The sequence below is a fragment of the Octopus sinensis genome, unplaced genomic scaffold, assembly GCF_006345805.1.
Source record: "Octopus sinensis unplaced genomic scaffold, ASM634580v1 Contig07101, whole genome shotgun sequence".
Taxonomy (NCBI): domain Eukaryota; kingdom Metazoa; phylum Mollusca; class Cephalopoda; order Octopoda; family Octopodidae; genus Octopus; species Octopus sinensis.
Genome location: NW_021829832.1, coordinates 642,264 through 660,822, shown reverse-complemented (window position 1 = coordinate 660,822; position 18,559 = coordinate 642,264). Strand labels below are relative to the sequence as shown.

The 18,559-nt window shown below is 33.5% G+C and overlaps 1 protein-coding gene across 1 annotated transcript; it reads left to right on the top strand.

Annotated features, from left to right (window-relative positions):
* Positions 1-459: 459 nt before the first annotated feature.
* On the top strand, positions 460-1,560 carry LOC115227741 (tigger transposable element-derived protein 6-like). Its single transcript, XM_029798483.1, has one exon. The coding sequence runs from the start codon at positions 460-462 to the stop codon at positions 1,558-1,560; it is 1,101 nt and encodes a 366-aa protein (XP_029654343.1).
* The last annotated feature ends 16,999 nt before the right edge of the window (positions 1,561-18,559 follow it).

The following is an 18,559-nucleotide window of genomic DNA, read 5'->3' as shown; positions in this document are numbered from 1 at the left end:
AGTGAAACCTCTCGAATCCGCTGCTTCTCGAATCCGCCGCTTCTCGAATCCGCTTGTTTTAATCAAAAATTTGAAATTTCCTATGAATGATTTTTGAATCCGCTTGTTTTTCGAATCCGCTCCTCAAGTATTATGAAAAATAATTTTTTTATCTAATTGTAAGTTAAATTAATTAACATTTTAAAATTCTCATTACACGTTAAATTGTATTTTTGTGATGCGTCGCTGTGTTAGACTTTCTATCAACGAAAAAATTTCTATACTACGTTATATTTCTGACAACCCATTCGTTTCTGCACCTCAAATTTCCAGGATTTTTTCTTCACGGTTAAAAAAGAAAATTTCTCCGAGAACTATAAACGACCTTAAATCAAAATCGGACCTTTTGAATAGGACTGACATCAAAAAATTAAACCTAACGAGAATTCTAAAACTCAAATTAATGAAATTGATGTAGCGATGATAACATGGATTAACTTAATGGAATCTAGTGGAGCAATTCTATCAGATTCGATGTTAATTGCAAAAGCTCTAAAGTTTGGAAAAAATTTTCCAGAATTTAAAGCAAGTCGTGGGTGGCTAGAAAAGTTTAAATTACGAAATGGTATCAAGTTAAAAAAATTTCACGGAGACAGTGGATCAGTAAATCATGATGAAAAATCTATTACTGATTTTAATGAAACAATGAGTTTAAAAATTGAACAATATGGATTGGACAATGTTTATAATGCAGATGAAACTGGTGTTTTTTACAAGGCGATTCCTTCCAAAAGTGTGTGCACCAAATCACGGCCTGGAATAAAGTTGTCGAAGGATCGATTTTTGTTACTATTATGCGCAAATTGTTCTGGTTCCGATAAAAGAAGGCCTGTGATGATAGGAAGATTCAAAAGTCCAAGGTGTTTTAAAAATTTCAACATTGGAAAATATGTTACCTACACCCATTCCAATAAGGCATGGATGAACCGTGAAATTTTTAACAAGTGGCTCAGTGATTTTGATTGTGAACTTGCAAAGAAAAAAAGAAAAATTCTACTTGTAATAGATCAATGTCCATCTCATCAAATTATTGTCACGTTAAACTCAATTGAAATTCTTTTTTTGCCTTCTAGAACATCCTCGCTCTTGCAACCAATGGATCAAGGAATTATAAAATGCTTTAAAGCCGAATTTACCAATTTGAAAATAAATGATATAATCGAAAAGGTCGAGGCAGGGGAAAATTGTCAAAATGCAATTAATGGAACCACCCTTAAAACTGCTGCGACATTAACATTCTTCGCTTGGAATAAAGTTACTCCTACGACCATCAAAAATTGTTTCCGTCATGCACAATGGATAAAATGTGAAACAATCACAATCAACAGTGAATCTAAGAACTACGAAAATAATTATGAAGAAATAATTAAGAAATTTCAAATTGACGATCCAATATCTTATAGTGAATTTGTTGATTACGGATATACTGAAAATGAAGAGCTAATCAAATTTTTAGACAAATCTGAACAAGCTGGTACATTACAGTCAAAAAAAGTTCAATCAGTTAGTGATTTTATTTAATAATTATACTTAGGAAACAATTATTGAAGAGGAATCAAATGAGAAAAAAGTTGATCTCTCAGAAGCCTTCAGAGCTCTAGAGATTATTAAAACTTATGCTTCTCAGGTAAATGCAGATATAGATGATCATTAGGGCAACCAAAAAATTGCACTTTTTAATAAAAAAAATTGCAAAAATGAATTTTAAAAATTGTAAAAAATTGCAAAAATAATTTTTTTTAATTGTAAACATTACATTATGCAAAAAATTAACGAAATTATTTTCCACTATTGCCCACTATTGAAAAAAACACATTCCCCACTATTGAATAACTTAAAAAAAACAACAGTAAATGAGTCTGAATGGTATTAATTTTATATTTTGATATTTCTTTAACATTTAACCTGCAAGATGATTCAGATGGCAAAGGATATGTTTCCTGCTCAAAAAGCCGTATGAGGGAAGGATGTCTGATTTTATAAATTGGTATGTTTGCCTCCAAAAACGCTTGTGTTACTTTGATCCCCCAATCCTTTCGAGTATCCGTTATCGCCGAAAGAAATGTTTGTGAACTCTGAGATGAATTTGTCCATTCTATAAATTTAAATTCAAAGAAATACTGTGTGCTTTTAAATGTTTTTTTGAAGAACGGTGCGCATCAACAAAAAATTTTGTGTCACACCGTACAACAGTTGAGCAATTGAGGCAAAATAAATTCCCTTCACTGTCAATAACAAACTCGGGGAATTTCTTTGCATAAAATGAAATTTTCTGTGACACTGTCCTTTTACCCATTACAACAAACAACTAAAACACGTTTTAATAATCTTTTACTTATAATTATATTATTTTTTAATAAAAAATTTTTTTTTTAATTTAAAAAAATTGCAAAAAATTGTAAAATGACTACAAAAAATTGCAAAAAATTGCAAATTTAAATCGAATAAAAATATAATTAAAATTAATGTCTATTCATTACTTTATTATTTATCGAATTTTAATTAAATTATATTTAATTGCAAAAAATTGCAATTGGTTGCCCTATTAATAAGTAAAAGTGGTCTAATTTGCTAATAATCTCCTTGGTCAAGGGTTCGATTCCCAGCTGCTGCCTGTGCAGGAAGCTCCGATTGGTCTGAGTGAATTTTATGACAATTGACGCCGTCATGACATCTCATCAGATACGGATTCCAAACATGAATGGACTTTTGGATGGGACGTCACGAGCGCCCTACCGTTGTTACCGCCGCACCACAACTAAAAAGAAAACTTAAAAGACAAGGACTCAATAATTTTGGATTAATTAAAATAATTAACTTACTTGTTCTTTCTTGAAAGTTTTCTTTCTGCAGCTGGCAAATCAAATCTTATTAATAAAAATTTATAATGTAAATAAACTGCCTAATGGGACTTTTGTACTTGCATTTTAGAGATTAAAATATCAATTTTCGGCGTTATCATCGTCTACTTTAAGACGATTTCAATACCTTGACTTTAAATATCCACGATGTGACATTGCCGTTTCACAGATATGTTGGGTGAAATGGAATTAACTGAGTAATGGATATAATTCTTATTTCGCATCAAAATTCTATTAATTTACTGTTTTTAAACGATATCAAAGAACTTAGTATAATTATGTATGCATGACTTGAGTGGTCAGTCGATCATGAATAGAAGGCACGCTGTCACAAACAGGGAATATAGATAATAAACCTTAATTCTAATATCTGAGCAGAATCAAACGTCACTGAAGATGGGAAAAAGTTGAAGAGAATTTGGTAGAATTGACTAATGATTGACGAATTAATTAAAATATTGGAGCAGACTAAAACTGTCATTGATTAGCTTGTTTACTTATAATTTAAAGTAAACTACTTAAGGCCATGTGGCCATATGGATAGGAAGTTATAAAACCTGCTTTAATTCTACTGTAAAATGCTACATGCAAAGAAAGTTAGGTAATGAAACAAATTAAACAAATAAAAGACTTTGTGAATGCAACCCTCAGTGGTTGCATGGGGCATAAAAAGGAAACGCCTCTTTTTTAACACCAAAAAATTCAATTTTCATGGAAGTTCATTTTTCAAACTTCAAATCAATTATTCAAGCTAAAAATAAAAAATTTAACCAAAAAATAACTTTATTAACTTTTTTTCCTTGATAAAGGTATGATACAGGGAATAAGTTATACACGAATTAAAAAGAGCCTGGAGGTCAGCTCAGAGTCGCCGCACTGCGTATCGAGTGGCAGTTTCCGCGGAGCACCGCGACCGAGATTCGCTGGAAGAGCCAGCTCGTCTCCCTCCGGTCGTTGGTCTTCCTGGCAATTCTCCTGGCAATGTCGGCAAGAAGGCGAGTCGCAGACCTGCCACAATTCCAGATGTTTCGAAGGCGAGGGGGACAAACTCGTAAGATTCCGAAATATTTCCATACTTCGACCTCTTAGCCTCCTCAGCCTGAGCACTGGCAGAACCCGGGTTAGTGACTTTATTAACTTACAAACTAAAAAATTGACTTGAAAATTTAACTTAACTAAACAATTATTCCTCAACGAGGTCGGGCAGTCCATTGGGAGGAAGCACAAGGACCCGAGAGAGGGCCTCTGGTTCCGCCAGCGCATCGGTCTGGCCATTGTTCGCGGAAACGCACACTGCGTTCTTGTCGCTGGCACTTAACGCTTTTCTTCTATTTCTTTATTTTTATTAAAAAAAAAATAAAATAAAAACACAAATAATCTTTGTTACATATACAAATTAATTTATTCTAATATCTGGGCAGAATCAAACGTCACTGAGCATGGGAAAATGTTGAACAGAATTTTTTTAGAATTAAGTAATGATCGACGAATTAATTAAAATACAGTAGCAGACTAAAATAGTCATTGATTAGCTTTATCTTAATAATAAAATGGTATGGTGTGTGTCTGTCTGTCTGTCTGTCTGTGTGTCTGTCTGTCTGTCTGTGTGTGCACACCAACTTCAAATTGGCAATACGATGTCCTCGACTTACATGATGAGGTCCTTAAAACCTTCCCCCCCAAAAAAATTAAAAAAAAATTTTCTGCATTTTGGTTAAAATGAACAACTACAATGTCCTCGACTTACATGATGAAGTCCTTAAAACCTCCCCCCCCAAAAAAATTAAAAAAAAATTTTCTGCATTTTGGTTAAAATGAACAACTACAATGTCCTCGACTTACATGATGAAGTCCTTAAAACCTTCCCCCCCAAAAAAATTAAAAAAAAATTTTCTGCATTTTGGTTAAAATGAACAACTACAATGTCCTCGACTTACATGATGAAGTCCTTAAAACCTTCCCCCCCAAAAAAATTAAAAAAAAAATTTTCTGCATTTTGGTTAAAATGAACAACTACAATGTCCTCGACTTACATGATGAAGTCCTTAAAACCTTCCCCCCCAAAAAAATTAAAAAAAAATTTTCTGCATTTTGGTTAAAATGAACAACTACAATGTCCTCAACTTACATGATGAAGTCCTTAAAACCTTCCCCCCCAAAAAAATTAAAAAAAAATTTTCTGCATTTTGGTTAAAATGAACAACTACAATGTCCTCGACTTACATGATGAAGTCCTTAAAACCTTTCCCCCAAAAAATCAAAAAATTATTTTCTGCATTTTGATTAAAATGAACAACGCGAATGTCCTCGACATTCATGATGAGGTCCATTAAAACCTTCAAGGCAAAAATCTCACGTATTAAGAATATCCTTGATGAAAACGACAGCGAGAATATTAACAATGATGAACTCCCAATTATTCGCGATAAAGAAATTCAATTCATCCTATGTTTTTCTCTTTAAAATTAAATGCATATATCATTATCGACCATGAATCAAAATTAAAGCTATTATCATATTTGACTTTGACAGAATGTGCAATCACAGATTGCACGACTTTGAATAGAGTGTGCAAGTAACAGATTTAGAAAAACCACTTGATAGTTGAAACCACATTAGCACAATCATTAACACAATTTACCACCAATTGACGCACGACCTTGAATAGAGTGTGCAATTAACAGATTTTGAAAAACACTTTGATAGTTGAAACCACATTAGCACAACCATTAACACAATTTACCACCAATTGACAGCGCAATCAGAAGAATTTGCGTAAAAATATTAACTATTTACTTGAGTTTTTCGTAAAGATAGAATTTATTTTCGGTATGCCTCTTTTCCTAAACTTTTTTATTATTCAAAAATAATTTTTTAAATAGATAACCGAAGGAGGAAAAACGAAGCTGAAGAAAAAACGGTCAGCTTAATAAGGTAATTAATTAAATCTTTTTTGTGTGTCGCTTTCTTGCCTGCCGCATTTCCGCCTGCCGTATCTCCCCCTGCCCCATTTCCGCCAGTAAAAAATAAAAAAAGAAAAAAAAGGAAATTACAAAGGAAAATGAAAAAATTAAATATAAAAAAAATAACCACAAAAAATGAAAAAAAAGTTTGCAATGACAATAAACAAGGCCCAGGGACAGTCATTAAAGGTAGTTGGGTTATTTTTAGAGAGTGAGTGCTTTTCACATGGACAGCTGTATGTGGGATGCTCGAGGGTAGGCAGAAGCGAAAATTTATTCATATATGCCAAGGAAGGACGGACGACAAACATCGTTTATCAACAGGCGATAGAATAGGGTTACATTAAACCAGGTAGTTTTATACATCTACATAAACTTATAGTTGTTTGATGAAACAGGCCCTCCGCAGGAGCTAGGTCGCGGTGAGCGAAGCGAGCTGCCGAGCTAGTTACTTATAATTTAAAGTAAACTACTTATGGCCATATGGCCGCATTTGAGAACCGCTGCTCTAAAGTAAAGATACAACAAATACAAAAAATAAAATAAACTCAAATAAACTCAAAGAGAACAGTTATTGATGGCATTCTTTGTTATTCAAATCCTTAAAAGATTCGGTTGTTGATACTGCAATGCCTTCGAAATGGCTTTAAAGGAGAATATCCCCGAGGGCAGGAGCTCTATACTGTCTTTTACATGATCATAACTTGTTCTTCAAACAGAAATGATTGGATTGAAATAATTGAAAATTGACAAAGAAAACAATCGATCATTTGGCCACAAGATGCAATAAAATGTTGAAAAGTGATTACATACGACGTGATAATGAGAATCTCTTCATATCAACCTTTGTTGTAACTATGGAATATTCAAAGAAATTGAAGACTCAGCCTGTCTAGTCAATAATAACAACTTAAAATGTCGATACGACAATATTGAATAATGACAAAATTCCACATAACAAGCCGAATTTTTTTATGTTTCCAAGAAAAATGAGGAGATAACTCTAATAAAAGTTGGAATCACTTCTCAAGAAATCCTGAAATCTGTGCAAATTAAAAAAACTACATAAATATTGTACTGGTGTGAAATTGACACAGATATGTAATGCAACAGTTTAAATCATTGTTTTATCATAAAAGGAGATTGTCAGCAAATTATATAAGACATATAGACTTTTGGGATGTGATTATACAATCAAAGGCATACATCCAATTGGTGAAGATCAAAGAAACTCTTGAAAGCATGTTTGTGGAATATAGACACGGAATAGAAGTTTCCGGAAGAGACATTGTTGAAGTTATCCATTACCTCCAACGAAAGTCTCTTGAAAAGGATGACGGAATACCCTCCGCACAACAACAATGTTCGAGTAAGAAGCAGTTGGACGATGATGATGAGAAGTATGTAGTGAAAAAGCTCAGTAGATATAACCTGCTTGATATTTTCCTTCATCTGCGACGACTGCCAGACATGCCTGTTCTCTGACTGAAAGCTCGAAAGGAATCAAAGTACGTCTATCTACCCAACATTGTGTAAGTCATCGGTGAGAAGGCAAAAACAATCTTGAAAGAGATCAGAAGCCTGCCTTCAAAACGTACTCTGAGAAGAGTGAGACACTATAGCTTTCTTAGAGGATCTTAGGTGCGATTCCTGAGAAAAAAATTTAGATATTCAAAGCCACTTTGATTTAACCACATAAAAGTATATCCAATAAACATCAAAGTTTTTGCCGATTTTAGGTTTTCTGTCTTCTGACATAATTGCTGTTAAGCATTTCCCAATATTGGGTTGGAAAGTGACCCACTTCTGACTTACCAGAGCCACCGGCTTAATGTTTTTCAATTCTATATTCAGAAGCTAGAAATATCAAGATTTGATAAGTTTCGACGTCCTCTCTAAAAACTGGAATAAAATCAATTCATTTTTGACGACAATCGAAATTAATCTTTTTCCAAAGTTTTTTTTCTAAATAAATAGTATTTTTTTGTTTAACAAATTGAAGTGTAATTTGAGAGAGAAATAACAGGCCTGATTTGCAAATAAAATTCTCGTTAATCAGGACTAGTTATAAATTCCTGACATGGTTTTTATATTTCAATCAAAAATCCTATTAGTAATCTAATCTTAACTTTTGAAATATTTATTTGAATTTAAGTTTTAAAAATTCATGAATAAATGAATTTGTTGGAATTAGTGGATATAGATTGTAGAAACTTAATAATTTTGACACATGTTAAAGTTTTCTGATAATTTTTAATTAAAAAAATTAATTAAAATCTTCTAAAAGAACAATGTTCGTATATTTTTCACTTTCGTCCGAATCATTTAAGAATGATAATATTCTTGTATTTTTTACTCGGTCCATGTCTTCCACGGAAGGGTACCACAAATGCTCTTTCCCTCCGTCGTCCTCGGAAATACTCGGACATTTGATAGCCTTCTTAGTTTGATTGTGGACCTTTGGTTTTTTCTACAAAAATGCTGAAATTTAATACTTTCTTATTTTTCTGCCTTTTCTCTCGCCTGTTAAATATTGAATAAATTGTACTTGTTAAACTCTTTGATCAAATCTGTGTTATAAATGTTTTCTTCAGGTTCCCAAGTATTGTAACTGAAGAATGTGTTAGACAGACTACCTAGATCTCCACCCATTCCACTTGATCCAGTAGAACGGTTTACCCTTGGGAATATGAAGAGAAAAAAGATACATGTCGATAACTTTTTTTCAAAATTGTTTCCACTTCGAATATTTCTGGATCGCAATCTGTCATTAAATTTAAGACAACTAAACAAATATTTTATTAGATAGTATATTTTAAAATTTTACTAATTTTTAATTAATGAATATTTAGGTGTTATTTTTAAACGATTCGTCATTTTTAGTTAAACTTCCAGCTCAAGTTAATGTCGCAATAAGAGGGGTTTCCGTTCTGAATTTTTTTAAGAATTACAAAAAAGTCCGAAAAATCGTTAATATCCTTATTTTTAAATATTCAATTTTCTGGGTCAGATCACAATCAGGTAAATAAAAGAATCTGAGAATTTTTGTAACCTAAAACATTAACTGATTTATGGAAACATTTTATATCTGAGAAGAATATAGTTGGGTTAATGTGAGGCCAATAAAATACATTAATGTAACACCTGCAATCCTTAAATCTATATTACTTCCGTTCTATGACATTCTTCCGTCCATCTATCATTGCATTGGCATTGCGAATTGACAGTCATCACTCAAAATGTGCACCTGCCTTGAATAAAATTTTATATTTTTTAGACTGATAGGGAGCCTTATCACAAAACTTCTTTCATCAGCTTTTTTTTGACAAATGAATGTCAGCTCAAATAATTCCTTTGATTTAACTCGAACAGATTTTTGATATTTTCGCGTGAAGGTTATGTTCGTATTTTATATTATAGAATAGTTAATGTTCGGTAAAAGTACAAATGAGCCATAAAAGTCGCATGCTCGATCAGTTTTTTCAGCAAAGAAAAGTTCTAAAGATTTCCAAATCAGCAGTTTTATATTTATGATATAAAAATTATTTAGAATATAAAATCTAAATCCCCAGAAAAAAATGATTTTCCTACTCTGCAAAAAATATTAAACAACAACTCTACGCGGAAGTTATTTAAAGAATTTGCAATGTCCGAATTAAGTGCTGAAAATGTTGAATTTTGGGAAAAGGTTGAAAAATATCGTTCGATAAATAATATTGAGAAAGTTGGGTTAGTTAAAATGACTTTTCAGAGAACATATGCAGCTTTTTGTATTTACAATACATTTTTCATTGATGACTCTCCTTGCGGTCTGAACATTTCTCTGGAGACCAAAAATAAAGTTGCTCTGAATTTAACAAATCCGACTGTTTCCACATTTGATTCAGCACAACGAGAGGTTTTGATATTATTTTTGATTTCAGATTTGTAATTTAATGGAAAATGACACGTTTCTTCGTTTTCAGAACTCAGCTTATAGAAGGCAGGTGATCCAGCTTATGAAAAGAAAAGAATTTAGGAAGAAACTCGACACAACCATTATGGCCAAGTTTTCGGTTGATATATTTAAATTCTTAAAAATAGAATAAATTTACTCAATTAAGACTGGGTTCCAAAGATTTGAATGAAGAAAAGCTTAAGTGAATTTTTGTAATAAATAATAATCTTAATTTCTCAAGTCTATTTGACTTTAAGAAAAAAATGTTTCACTCTAAATCTAGGAAATTTATCTTCTAAATTTTATTGTATTAAAAAATCTAAAATTTAAATCAATATCCCGCAGATAAAGCTGATAAAATAATGTCAAACTATCTTGATCAAAGCAAAAATCAAAAAAAATTAGTTAGATTAATAATTATTCTATTTTTTATCATTCATAATGAAAAATTTATTTCGGATATTCAATCATTTCAAACAGCTGTTAAATATGATTTCTCATTAATTAACAATGAGAAATTCATGAAATGCCACTTTTATTTAATTCAATAAAAATTTTCCCATTTTTATCGTGATTTGGCCACATAAGATATTCTCTAATAAATGTTTTGTGTAGATTCATTACTCAAATATTTCTTTAATCTCCCCTTGTTTAAAAAATTTAACATTTTTGGAAGTTTCACACCTGTATTATTGTTGTTTCAAATCAGTTTTAATTGCTTAGATTTATTTAAATGTTCAAGCAAAAGTGATAAAAGATTAATCGAAGGGAGGGCCAGCAGCCTGGCGGATCGCCAAACTGTTCCCCCGGATAACGGCGACGAGAACCGCTGAAAAAGCCAATCCACCTCCCGAGGATCATGAGTGCGTTGTTTCAAATTAATTTCATGGTTTTAAATTACTACACTGTTGAAGATTCAAAACGTAGACGATCGCGCATGTTGGTACAAGAGCGAGAAAACTACAAATTCGCGTTACAAAAGCAAAGTCCTTAAACTATCCAAAGGACAGAGGAATATAGTATTTTCATGCACTTAGAACAGAATAAAAGAACTATCCTACCATTGTTAAAGTTGAAAAAAGAACAGATCGAAAAGGTGTAACATATAAAAAATTATGTTAATTTTTTAACGGAATAAAAAGAACTTTTTTTCTCTTCCGAGGCATGTTTGGAGACAATCCCACCTTTCCTCTGCCTCCAAAAGAGGGTTGTTTGCAGAAGTGCATGGGTACTGAATAAAATTGTCGAGATCACTGGTTGAATAGCATAACTATAATCGTGATTTTGGGTTACGAGATATATGACTAAAATCTATTTGTATTTCTCTTTATCCTCCCCAAAATTTTATTACCCTTAAATGAAATTTAATTTAAAAATTACATCTAGTTGCTGATGGTCCATCGTTTTAATTGTGAATTTGCAATTAGGGCACTTTTAAGAACGAAGAACATCTTTTAGTTTTAAGATATATACTCTTTCTAAAGTTAAGATGTCTGGATATCAAACGTATCATTTTCTAACGACTATAATAGCTGCAATCTTTTCTTTTTAATACCTTTCCTTCATTTTCCATTTCTCCGTCAAAACCGACTGGATGTATGTCCTAGTTCCTTCTTCAATGGATAACTTATCCATGTGACTTTTAAAGAACTTTGAGACAACTCCATCCCATGTCAAGACAATTGGAATAATCTTTACTTATATTGCAGTAATAAAAAATTTGAGATACAATTATTATCGTATTCCCAAAAAAATCTAATAGTCTTGCCCGTAAATATTTTGAAAGGCACGCTAATTTTACTGAAATTTCAAAATTTGTATTTTATTTATTAGGACCAAAAACACCGTTATAACCATAATTAACTATTTCAGGTTATCCCAGTCTTTTTTAGAAACCTTCGCATCTTTTCTCTGTGTTCTACAGCGCATTATCTAAGAGGTCGGGGATCCCGAACATGGACTTTTTTCTGAGGTTTCCACCGTTTTCTTTTACGATTTCTTCTAGTTCCTTTGGTTGAATTTTGTTCCCGTAACATTCGCTAGGAGGTTTACAATCTCCATTTGAATATTGTCGATTTTTTTGACATTTGTATATGCTAGATTGCTTCCCCATACTGTACATCCGTAACCAATTGTCGGTTTAATGTATTGGGTGCATAGAGACTCTAATCCGTAAGTTTCTTTGGGGTCTTCCAAGTTTCCAAGAAATGCTTTAAGAAAGTTTAGTTTTTATTGTAATTCGTCAACACGTTTTCCGTATGGGGAGAAAAGGTTAGAAACGTGTCAAAGGTGATTCCTAATATATTTAGAGTTTTATTTTGCGGAATTGAAGTCACATTTATCAACAAATTCCCCAGTTGTGAAAAAGGTTAGCTCAGACGTTTCCGGGCTTGCTTTCAACAGATTGGCATTGAACCATGTATACAGATTATTTATATTTTTCTGTAATCTTCTTGTAGCTTCGCTGACACGATTATATCATCCGCATATGATATTATCCGTAAAATGTCATTCTTGTTTTTCAGGAAGAGGGATGTCGTTCAACAAGGGGATATCGTTCAATATTAATTTTTAAACATCTTAAATTTTAAGAGAAAGACTAATTTTGTCAAAAATAGTGCTAAAAAGTTATTTTTTACGATTTTGAAACATTTGGAGTATTTTATCTCAAGTTGGAATATTGTTGGGTTTAAATGATGTTTAATATTATTTCTTCATCACACGTTACGATTGAACCCCACATATGATACAGTTTTCAACCCGTTTTTAGCGATCGGACCTATGGGTAGAAAGTAAGTAGGCGTTTATTCACGATGATATTTTATTAGCTATGCGCTTTCCAAAAATCCTCAAATGTCCTTCCACAATACTTTATATGCTTATATGCATTAAATGTCTTTGAAATAGGAAATTACACTTTTTAACTAACAGTTTCAGTTGTTTGAGCTGTTATATAACATAATGAAAGCCTATATGCTTCAAATGAGTATCCTCACTCTTTAAAAGTTAATTACGTTCAAGACCTGTTATAATTCTCAGAAAAATAACTTTTTTAATCCCATCAGATAATATGATGACTGGTTAATGATAATAATGATTGATGCTGACAGGTGATGAGAATTTTTAATAATGAGATTTATTATGCTGTAAAACATCCATTTCAAAATTACGTAGACTCGGATGGAAACAAAAAACGTTTATAGTGACTGAAAAAAACATGTTATAACTTGTTCTAATACGTTTCTGATATCATTTTTTGCTCTCTGTGTAATTTCATTATAAATCGGCGACTTTTGATTAAATCTTCGTTTTCTTCAGATATTACTTCAGTTATTATTTTTTCCAAGACTTCTTCCCCGTAATTTTTATTTTCAACTAATTCTTCTCTATTTTCTTTAATTTTTTATAACAATTAATTATTGCTGCTTCTTTAACTTCCATACACACTTTTTTTAACAACTACTATAATCTGACACATTTCTATATTTTTCAAAGATTTAGGATTAATTGTTGTATCTTCTTTCAAATTAAGCATAAAGTCCTTTAGGAAGTTAGTGTAATGTACTTTGAAACATTTTATTATACCCATGTCTAAAGGTTGAACCAAAGATGTTGTGTTTTTGGAAAAAAATTTAACATTTTAGTATTTTAATAAAGAATGGATGTATCATTATCCATTATTAAAAGTATTTTTCTATCTTGTGAAAAAGTCGTCGTTAATCTTTAAGAACCACATTTTGAAAATTTCTCTGTTCCTTCAGGAATTTTTTGACGCTGCACATAAAATACTAAATTTTACGATCAAAATTATTATTATTATTTAAGCCAAACAAAATCACCGTCTTAACCATTAACTAACACGTTCAGGTGATTCCGGTGATTCTCAACAGTCGAGCCATCTTTTCACGATGTTCCGACCGTGACCCCACACACTTTCTGTATGTACGGTAAATGGTTTGTGGTCCATTTCCACGATCCCCCCATTTGCCTCTACGAGAGACTCCAGTGTTCTATGGACAATTTCCCTATCGGTATGGTCCTTCAGTAGGTTGATAGATCTTTCTTGAATTTTTTCGATTTTTAGCCGGTTCGTTGCCGCCAGGTTACAGCCCCAAGCAGCACATGCATAGCCTATTGTTGGCTCGATATACTGCTTGTAAAGTGTCTCTACCCCTGGCGGATAAGTTCTCCCACAGTTCCAAAGGAAGGCTTTTACAAAATTGATCTTCTTTATACAGGTTGATACGATCGATTCTACGTGAGGTGAAAAACAGAGGAAAGTATCAAACGTTACTCCCAATATCTTCTGTGTTTTCTTTTGTGGTATTGGAATTCCGTTCAACGTGACATCAATAGTTTTCGTCCCCATCTTCCTATTTTTCGTGAATAGAGTGACTGCTGACTTTTCGGAACATGCATGTAGTCTGTTTTCATATAGCCATCCATATAAGTCGTCCAGTATTCTTTGTAGTCTTTCCTTCGCGTATTCGACATTTACATCCCTAGATGAACATTATTTTTATAATATTTTCAAATGTGGTTAGCGCGCGTCATGTGGTTCACCTTTTTTGGTGGCGCCGGATACAGTCCTAAACGGTATCTAAAGAGAACCATTTGCTTCCCACCAACCAGAGGACTTCCCCTGGACGGCATCTTCTCAACGATCAAAATCTATGTTAAAATATATATTAAGTTAACTTTTCATACAACGAGTTGATTTTCCAATAATAAGGGGTCTTGATTTTTTTCCGGCTGAATCACAGAAAAGAAGAACTGTTACTCTTTCTATATTGAATTTTATACCTGTCTAACTAACCGTTCGAGGCTTCAAAAGATATGGGATAATTCAATTTTTTTGATGTTTTTCCCCAATGCTTTTGATTAATGTATCCAAAATAGAAAAGGAATTTCCCTCAAACAACAAAAATCAAAAAAATAATTCTTCAAATTTTTCAAATTGATATGCTTCATTAGAAACTGGATTAACTTCCTCTATTTGAACTAATCTTGAAATGATTAATGAAAGGAAAAATTTTTTGATTTGAAAATTGTGCCTTTGCTTATCTTGATTTTTTTGAAATTTCTCTTTCAGAAGTTTGTAGACACTTTGTAATTTAATTTTTGTTTCAATAGAAATTTTGGAAAATTATAACGTGTTCAAAAATTATATTATTCAAAAATACTTCATACTGGGGTTTTGATAATTTCCAAATTGGGAAATTATTGATGAAAAATGTACTTAACAAACGGGATTTTTATAATGGCAGGGCTCGACTGTAGTATCTTTGTTTATTTATTAACATAAATTAAAATTTAAAGTATTTTCTTAAAATTTATATTTCTTAATATTTTTTTTATTTTTCCTTTTACTCAGCTGAAATAAAGGAATATTCAAAAGATATTTTTAGAAATTTTAAATGAAAATTGAAAATTCTAAGAAACTAATTAAATTTTGCAACAACAGGGCACCTGGACCTGACAAAATACATGGAGAAATGATCAAGTATGCACCAAGCAAATTGACAGCCATCATTACGAACATTTTCAATATGGTATTTGAGACACATTCACCTTTGAACTTTGGAGATGGAATTTTAATTTCTTTACATAAACCAGGAAAGGCAAGGGTCAGCTAAAAAATCTAAGATCAGTGATACTACTGAAGACAGTGAGAAAAATTCCATCTCTGATAACTCTTAATTGGATATCTTCTGATGTTTGCGATTTTCTGTCGCCAGGACAGAGTGGATTCAAAAAAGGTCGCTCGAATGCAGACGCTGTCTGGTCTCATACATGGATATGTGCTATGTGTCAGCAATACAAAAATGACTAAAATTCTGGGTGTTGACATGTCCAGTGCGTTTGACACTGTCAATAGGAAATCGTTGTTGGACGTTATTGGGAGTTTTCTTAATGAAGATAGCAGTAGGCTCGTCCGTTTCCTACTTTCTAATACCGAATTAACTGTACGGGTTGGAAACGAGTTATCAAATCCTTTCGGGACAACAATTGGAACACCTCAGGGGGACTCTCTATCTCCGATTCTATTCATAGTATACCTGGAGGCAGCACTGAGAGATCTCAGAACAAAGTGCGAAGAAATTATATATGCAGACGACATGGACTTTGTGTCAGAAAATGATCAGGAACTTGCATCTGTTTTGGAGGAAATTCCGAACAATTTGAAAGATGGTGTTTGCATGTTAATCAAGAAAAGACTGAACACGTAAGAATCGCAAGGGAATCGAAATTTATTGATGAAAGTTGGAAGAAAAAAAGGAAATTGGGATCATTACTTGGTGATAGTGAGGACATAATGTACCGAAAAGTTTTAGCCTCTGCAATGTATAAGAAAATGCAAAAGATATGGAATCATCAAAAACTTCAAAAAACAAACCTCAAGCTAAAGCTGTAAAACGCTTATATAAAACGAGTACTCATGTACAACTCGGGTACCTGGGGTGTCATAGAGGCAGAGTTACATAAAATGGACACGTTTTACAGAAAACAACTTTGCAATCTACTGGGCCTAGAATGGCCAAAAAAGATTCCTAACAGAAAATTATACGCTATGACACAATCGGTGCCAATAAGCATCGATATTATAGAATCATGATGGAGGCTGTTTGGACACGTACTTAGGATGGACGTAAACACACCAGTAAACACGATAATGGATGATTACTTTAACAATAACAACAAAACACCGTTCCGAGGAAGGCCCAGGGTCACTCTCCCTGTTGCACTAAAAAATAAATAATTAAACAAGATTGAATAAAGTAAAAGTTTCACAAAGAAGGAACAACCGAGCGGGAATAATAATGTCGCTCACATTCCATGTACCTACCATTTAGAAAAAACACAAACTCATCCAAAACATTCCAAAAGTGAGTGAAAACTGCCTTATCGTCATGTCTCCTGTCCTGGTCAATGTTCAACACCGACACAGACCACTTGCCGATATTGTCATGAGCAGGCAAGTCCTTAAACTTCAAATGAAAGGCTTTGACTAGAACAAATAACACATCTTTACTACCATGTGCAAATATTTCACTCGGATTACCATCCCACGGCCATCCTTTGAACTGCCAGGTGGGTCCCTGCACAAACACAGCCACCAAATGATCCCAATCCTCATCCACCAACTTGACAACACTGTCCACCACTCTGTATCTCCTACTCTGTTGTCCTCCCACTGGCTTCCTCATTAACAACACCTCAGAACTCCGCGCAAGACCACTTTTTTTGAGAGTATCGGCGGGGACATATCTATTTCTCACACAAAGTACAGACCGAAGATTAATAAGACATTCCTCCACGTTATACATGTTTATCAGACAAGACATGCAGGCAGGGATCACAATTATTGGGGTCCTTGTCCTCTTCCGTGAGGGAGTCAGTGGCGCCGTCTGTTCACAAGTCCCGGAAAAAGTCCCAGTTGTATCAATATGAAATCCCCCCGTGTCTAAACCTCACAAAACACCAAAAAAACCATTTTGGAGATTAAATCTTTCTTGGTCATACCGATTGTAGTCCAGTCGTCCATGCTGGGGAGGACGCTGACATAAAAGTGGGGACTCACCGCGATTTGAGGCTTTTCGGGGATCTGCTTGATTCGACGGTCCTTCAGAGAGTGGAGGACTGTCCTTATTCCATCCCACAGTGGCTTGTGGCAAGAGAGGACCGTGTTTCTGTTAGTCCATATCCTTTCTCTGTAAACTGCGTCTCTGATCACATCAACTCCCACAACTCCTCGCTCAAACACGTCAAATTCGTGTTTTTTTCGACGAATTTTTTCCTTGATTGAGGCAATCCTTTCTGAACTGAGGGAAAGACCCGACAAGTCATCTTCTGGGAATCACACCAAAAGATTACTGTTTTCTAAATCCTGAGATCTTTCCTCGTAGTCACGTTTTTGGGGTACTACAGCCTCCACAAAGTCGAGACGGGTGTCAATACTGGGCAATTGACTTCCATCGATTTCTCCGCTGAGAAAGGCCAGCAAATCCTTTCGATCTGGTCTTCGGACGACCATCAGATTCTCAGCCTGGGATTTGCTGGTGGGGTTATACTGCTGCTTTTCGGACGTACTGAGGGTGGGTCAGATGGACGCACTTGAGGAAGAATAGGAGACAGTCGAGGGTGTAGTAGTCTTTGGGTATTCCGTCTTTTCCTGTCCTGGGTAATGTATTTTGAGAGGTACCCCCACACGATGTAGTTGGTCATTAGGTGTCTTGGCCATGAGACATCCCCGAATGTTATTTTTTCTTTTCCTTCTTTTATTTCCCGTCGTTCAATGTTAAACTTTCGAAGAATAGTTAGAGCTGCAGCCATTTTAACAATAAAATTGTCAGCAACAACAACGTACAATAACTATAAATTTTATTAATTAGTATTATAAAATATTTACAAAAAATTTTATTAATAAAAAATAATTTTCCAATTTATACCTAAAACAACTAACAAATCACACTTTATAAGCCTGACTTTGATATGAGCCTTAAGAGCCTCTTATAAATGTTTATGAAATTACTCGCATCAATCAAATATATGGAGTGGCAAATGATAAAAGCAAACTGGCCAGAATGAGAATGTAACTAAGCAGAGTGAAACCCGAAATGACTAAATGATTGGAAACATACAAGCCAAGAAGTTTATAAATCCTTCGACAAATAAAAGGGTCATCGAATATATCCACTTATAATGTCAACCCACCGTTTGGCGTCCTCCGGGGTGGCAGCCATGAATATATATGTCCT

Bases quoted from the DNA above. Each gene is read 5' to 3' on its own strand.
- LOC115227741 (XM_029798483.1), top strand. From the start codon at position 460: ATGATAACATGGATTAACTTAATGGAATCTAGTGGAGCAATTCTATCA.